We start from the raw sequence: 5,967 nt of genomic DNA, 5'->3' as shown, positions 1-5,967 counted from the left end.
TTTTGGTTGCTTAGCTTATGCAACTAATGTGCACCCTACTCATAAATTTGACACCCGAGCAATTCCTTCCATTTTCATTGGTTACCCGATCGATCAAAAAGCCTTCAAATTGTTTAACTTATCGACTAAGAAACTTTTTACAAGTCGAGATGTTCGTTTTCATGAAGATGTGTTTCCTTATGCCTCCAATCAGCCCACTCTTCCTTCTGCCCCGTTGGCCCATGACCCAAGCCTAATTCCACTTCCCTCTAACTCCTTTTTTGACTAAACTTTTGACTCCCAGATGCCTCCCATGACTGTTTCTTCTTCTCAGCCATCCCTAGACACACGCCCTTCTCGCCCAATCCCAGACCCACGATCTTGTTAGCTACAGCCACCACCGCCTCCGCCTCTGCCTCCACCAGTCCGGCCCCCCGTCACCCTTCGCCGGTAGTCCCGTCGCCCCAAACCTCCTGCTCCACCGCCGCTCGTCCCTCCTCCGTCGTCCTTCCCTCTTCCTACCCCTCTGTCGTCCCCGGTGCCGGGATGGTCACCATCCCCGCCATCTTCCCCTTCTCCTCCTCCCTCGCCTCCACCCGAGGCTTCTCCTCCTCCCTCACCTCCACCCAAGGCCGTTCCAAACCCGCTTGCTCATCCAGCCCCGCCACCGTCCCGTCGCTCCACTCGCACCGCTGTGGCACCCGCTCGGTTCACCGATTTCGAGTTCTACAAGCCTCAATCCAATCTTTGCACTTCCCAATCGTCCTCCTTCTCGCCAGGTCCGACCAGAGGTACTCGCTATCCGTTGGAAAATTTTGTCTCTTATCATCGCTACACTCCTACATACTCCTCTTTTGTTGCTCAGATTAGTGCAGTCCGTGAACCAAATTCCTATTCTGAGGCAGCTGCTGTCCCCGAATGGCGGGGTGCCATGAGAGCCTAGTTGGAGGCCTTGCAGGCCAACAGTACATGGACCCTCACCACGCTGCCCTCTGGGAAGTCTCCAATTGGTTGTCGATGGGTTTATAAAGTCAAGCACAAGTCTAATGGTTTCATTGAACGATACAAGGCCCGGTTGGTGGCCAAGGGCTTCACCCAGTTGGCAGGTATTGACTATCAGGACACTTTTTCTCATACTGCTAAAATTGTTACTGTCCGTTGTCTACTTGCATTGGCTGCGTCCCGTGGCTGGTCCCTTTCTCAGCTCGATGTCAACAATGCCTTCCTCCATGGCAATCTGGATGAATAGATTTATATGTCTCCACCGCCAGGGCAACGGAGACAGGGGGAGGAGCATTTGGTTTGTCGATTGCATAAATCCTTGTATGGTCTAAAACAAGCTTCAAGGCAGTGGTTTTCAAGATTTTCAGAAGTTATTCGGTCTGCTGGTTTTGTGCAATCTAGAGCGGACTACTCTCTTTTTACCAGAAGGCAAGGCAAGTCTTTTACAGTCTTATTGATATATGTTGATGACATATTAATTACTGGCAATGATCCTGTGAGTATAGCTGATGTCAAGAATTTTTTGCATAAAACATTCCGTTTGAAAGATCTTGGCTGCGTAAAGTATTTTCTTGGCATTGAGGTTTCTGCATCCAAGAGAGGAATTTTTATTTGTCAACGCAAGTATGCGTTAGAAATTATAAAAGATGCAGGATTATTGGGCGCTGCCCCTGTTGATACACCCATGGAACGTGGTTTAAAGTTGTCAGATAAGACTGAGTTACTCAAAGATCCAGAGAAGTATAGGCGTTTGGTTGGAAGATTGATCTATCTCACAGTGTCAAGGCCAGATATTACATATCCTGTTCATATATTAAGAAGGTTTATGCATCAACCTCGTAAAGCCCATTGGGAGACAGCTTTGCGAGTGGTACGCTACCTCAAGTCAGCTCCTGGTCAAGGCTTATTCTTTTCCTCAAATAGTGATCTTCGGCTACGAGCCTTTTGTGACTCAGATTGGGCCTGGTGTCCACTCACAAGAAGGTCTACTACAAGGTATTATGTGTTCTTAGGACCTTCTTTAATCTCATGGAGGTCGAAACGTCAAAAAACAGTCTCTTTTTCTTCAGCTGAAGCAGAGTATCGTGCTATGACAGGAGCTTGTTGTGAATTGACTTGACTACGTTATTTACTTCAAGACTTGGGGATTTTACACCAGGAAACGGCATTGCTTTATTGTGACAACAAGGCTGCTTTACATATAGCAGCAAATCCAGTGTTTCATGAACATACAAGACATATAGAGATGGCTTGTCACTATATCAGGGATAAGATCCAAGTTGGTTCAGTGGAGACACGGTTTGTGAGTTCTGGAAATCAATTGGCTGATGTTCTGACTAAAGCTCTTGGCAAGGAAGACTTCATGCTTATGATTCGCAAGTTGGGCGTGCAAGATATCCACTCTCCAACTTGAGGGGGAGTGTTAGAAAGTAGAGCAAAGCTAGCTTGGTATAGCTGTCAACATTCAACACATTCATTTTGTATCATCACAATTACTTCTATATAATTAGGCATTAATAGGCCACGAATAGTTTTCCTTCTTGTATCCTAGAATCAAGATATATCTTTGCATATATATATGATATACAGATAAAAACAACAATCATCACTTCCTGAAAATCTGTCTTTGTTGTTTTTCAAAAAGGGTGAGCTCTGGGACTTCTGCAACCAGCTCAGATCAAGCTTCTCTGGTCCCCTTTGTCAATTCGATAGTGAAGTCTGTTAGAGAGCCAGCCAAGGGTATGAACCCTATTGAGCATCTCCAGAGGTCCTATGCCCAGGCCGCACAGGTACGAACCCATTATAATGTACTCTGCTTGGTGTTTTTCAGAGCTTTTTCGACCAATTTCATGCCTATGGAGATGTCATTGGGGAGCTGCAGAAGGAGAGCATTACAAGAGCCGAGCTGGAGAAGGAACGGGCCAAAGTGAAAGATCTGGAGACACAGCTATCGGTTTTCTCAAAAGAGACTTGGAGAAGACAAAGACTAAGGTGGATGAGCTGAATGCTGAGCTCATCTGTGGCAAGGGGGGTGCAGAGGAGAGGTATAAGGCTGCGGTAGAGCACTTCAAGGAGTCCAAGGAGTTTACCCAGATGAAAAATGACCTGATCAACCATGGGATCATTCGGTGTATGAATATCATGAATGCCTACTTCCCCAACCTGGAATGGAAACGCTTGGATGGTCCACCTTCTGATGATAAACATTTGGAGGTGAAAGTGGATGACCGAACACCAAGGAAGCAATCGGCAGGGTGACTGCAAAATATGTTATGCATGTGGTACTCTCATTTTGTATATCACTTGAATTTTACAGATTTCTAATGAAGACAAATGTTATTACTCTATATAGCCAAATGTTGAGTAACTTGTGATTGACCAAAGAGAAGCATGTATCATGTAGATAATCGCACGTTGGGCAGAAGAGATATATCCTGAATTTTGATGCTATAATAGTGCCTGTTCTTTTCCTTGTTCATCTCGGGATATGGCTCCTTTTATAATTAGTTTCATCAGACATCAGTTGCCTGGTCTTGAAGAAATTTGGGAAGGAAGATGATGCAGCAAGATCATCACGCAATCCTAACCGTTCAAGAAAGTGACAGTGATAAAAGTACTTTTTCCTTCACTGACTCATATATGTATATGTAGTGGTTATAGACTACGTCACTCAGAAGAACATGCATTAAGGCTACAGTTGGATTGAATGCTCTTGTACAGCAGTACAGGCAGTAGGAATTGGTAATGGGAGGCAAAGATCTCACTGGCATTTCCACCGGAAACTCGTAAAGAGACGGTTTCATGGTGCCCCTGAGAAGTTTTCACTACTAGAGAAAACTCATTCAGAGACAAAATCATTTTGTCTCTAATAGTTGAGAATTCGTCCCCCAAAAAAATTTGAGACGGAACCGTTTTGTGGCTAAAGTCGTCTCCTAAAGCTCGTCCCAAATTGTTTAAGGCAACAACCGATAAATTCCGTCTCCTAATTTATTTGGAGAAGAAATTAAAATTGTCCCGTATTCAATGAAATTTCATCCCCCATTCTCATTGAGCATTGAGAGACTGGCGGGAAAATCAACTAAAATGGCACCAATGAGAAGAATAAGGGACGAACTCACTTCATCTCCTTTTATTTTCAGATTAAATTTTTTTTTTTTCAAATTTAATGGCGCCAATTAGAATAGAAAACGAAAGTCATTCTGTCTCCTTTAATTCTCAAATTTTACATTATTTTCAAATTTAATTATAATTTTCAATAAATTATTGAATGATAGTAAGCACCTATTATAAAAATAGATTTTTTTCTGACCAAAAATTCAAATTTATTATGGATAATATAGTGATAAACAGAGCCCTAACACCGACTCTTTCCAACTCTAACTAACATGAACAAAGTGAGCACTTATAGAGACTGCAAGTATAACTCCAATTCCAACTAACATCAACTCTTCATAAGTCTTCACCTAGAAATAAAATCTACAACTAATTACGATCAGAAATGCAAACGGCTTTTGATGGAGAACCAGAGGCATATGGTAACTGTCCTTGAACAGGTGTCTGATTAAATTCCCTACCTGCACCAAAGCTTTCATCATAAAACACCGCTGACCACAACAAAATGCATGAAACTGAGAAAATGAAAGTATGATGGACCTTGATATGAATACTGAAAGAAGCAGATAGAATTTGATAAGGAAACATCAAACAAAGAACACTATCATAACGTTGTACAAAATGGGTTCATGATGAACATAAAATATTATTTTATCAGTGTAAAATATCAAATAAAGTACTGCGAGTCTGACCTTCAAAGTTCTTATAGAGTTGTCTATGAGTACTAGAAGTCTAACCCTGAGGCTGAGAACTGGAATAAAGTGGTGCATGAGTAATAGTAGGGAAGAATGACTCTGATAAGAAGCTGAAGAATAGAGTGGCTGTCGATTATAGTATTGATGTTGCTCTAGAACAGGAACTGAGGGATTGTCTCACCTGCAGCAAAGCTCTCACTCGTATTAACACTATGGGTTTCATATAGTCGTTGAAAAACAGAGGAATAGATTGAGTACATTCTTTCCAGACTGGTCTACAACTGCAGCACCACCACACCCTCAAACTCAAATTGAGACAGAAATTGTTTCCAACTTGACACTGTAAAGCATCTAAGGGAAGTAAAAAAGAGTAAAAATCCAACCTTGAGATTGATCAGGGCTCTGATAAAGCCATGTAGGACTAGTAACAAAAGAAGAAGCATACAATCTGTTGTCGAAGAAGACGAAGAAGATTCATTCTCTGCAAAGAAACCACAGTAATTTTGGTGATTAAGAAACTCGACCAATATATGTAATCCTACTAGAAACTTATACCAAAAAAACTTGAGAAATTATTCAAGCTAAGGGATAATAGTACCAGTAATAATCAGTTTTACATTATTATTGCCTTATTAAAGAAAGATAACTAGCAGAGTTCAGTCTGTTAATCCTGCATGAAGCAAACATGTATAATGCACCTGAGAAAAGAATCCACCTGAGAAAAAAATAATAAAAATAAACGCAAAGAGACCAATATCCAGAACAGATATTCACAATGATATCTCATTTTGTTTAACTTTCACAAGTACGGGGATACTAACCATTCAAGATCACAATAATGCAGTGAATAGTGGTCAAATAAACAAATCTGATGGAGCAGAGAGCTGAGTTGATCATTTTAACCTCCAAACAATATGTTGAGGAAATTTATTACTACACAAACTCATACAAAATAAGAATGAGAGAAATTGCTCAACTACATTAAATTTGAGCAACCCCATAAAAAATATACCTTCCAAGAGATGGCCAAGAATTTCCAGCAAAGGTAACTCTTTCTTCTGATACACTTTTCAACAGTACTCTATTCATAGCTTTTGGTAAAATAAAATACATTTTGCATAGATGGCCAAGGCGATTGCATGTTTATTAAAAAGACACATGACAACAAAAAAAGGAA

At 41.2% G+C, this 5,967-nt stretch overlaps 1 protein-coding gene and 1 long non-coding RNA gene across 4 annotated transcripts; one reads left to right on the top strand and one right to left on the bottom strand.

Annotated features, from left to right (window-relative positions):
* The first annotated feature begins 1,234 nt into the window (after positions 1-1,234).
* On the top strand, positions 1,235-2,101 carry LOC112199437 (uncharacterized mitochondrial protein AtMg00810-like). Its single transcript, XM_024340457.1, has one exon. It carries the CDS (start codon positions 1,235-1,237, stop codon positions 2,099-2,101), a length of 867 nt encoding a protein of 288 aa, XP_024196225.1.
* Positions 2,102-4,396: 2,295 nt separating this feature from the next.
* LOC121052523 lies at positions 4,397-5,967 on the bottom strand. Of its 3 annotated transcripts, XR_005809340.1 has the most exons (6): positions 5,803-5,967; positions 5,612-5,693; positions 5,389-5,505; positions 5,174-5,271; positions 4,788-4,971; positions 4,397-4,556 (listed from the first exon to the last, which is right to left on the bottom strand). It is a non-coding gene; the product is annotated as an uncharacterized LOC121052523 (long non-coding RNA). The 3 variants fall into 3 exon arrangements; XR_005809339.1 differs by having other exon boundaries at positions 5,612-5,967; XR_005809338.1 differs by having other exon boundaries at positions 5,389-5,693.

This window comes from Rosa chinensis, chromosome 4 (genome assembly GCF_002994745.2).
Source record: "Rosa chinensis cultivar Old Blush chromosome 4, RchiOBHm-V2, whole genome shotgun sequence".
Taxonomy (NCBI): domain Eukaryota; kingdom Viridiplantae; phylum Streptophyta; class Magnoliopsida; order Rosales; family Rosaceae; genus Rosa; species Rosa chinensis.
The sequence above is the reverse complement of the archived record's forward strand: the minus strand, read 5'-3'. Positions and strand labels throughout refer to the sequence as shown.

Bases quoted from the DNA above. Each gene is read 5' to 3' on its own strand.
- LOC112199437 (XM_024340457.1), top strand. From the start codon at position 1,235: ATGTCTCCACCGCCAGGGCAACGGAGACAGGGGGAGGAGCATTTGGTT.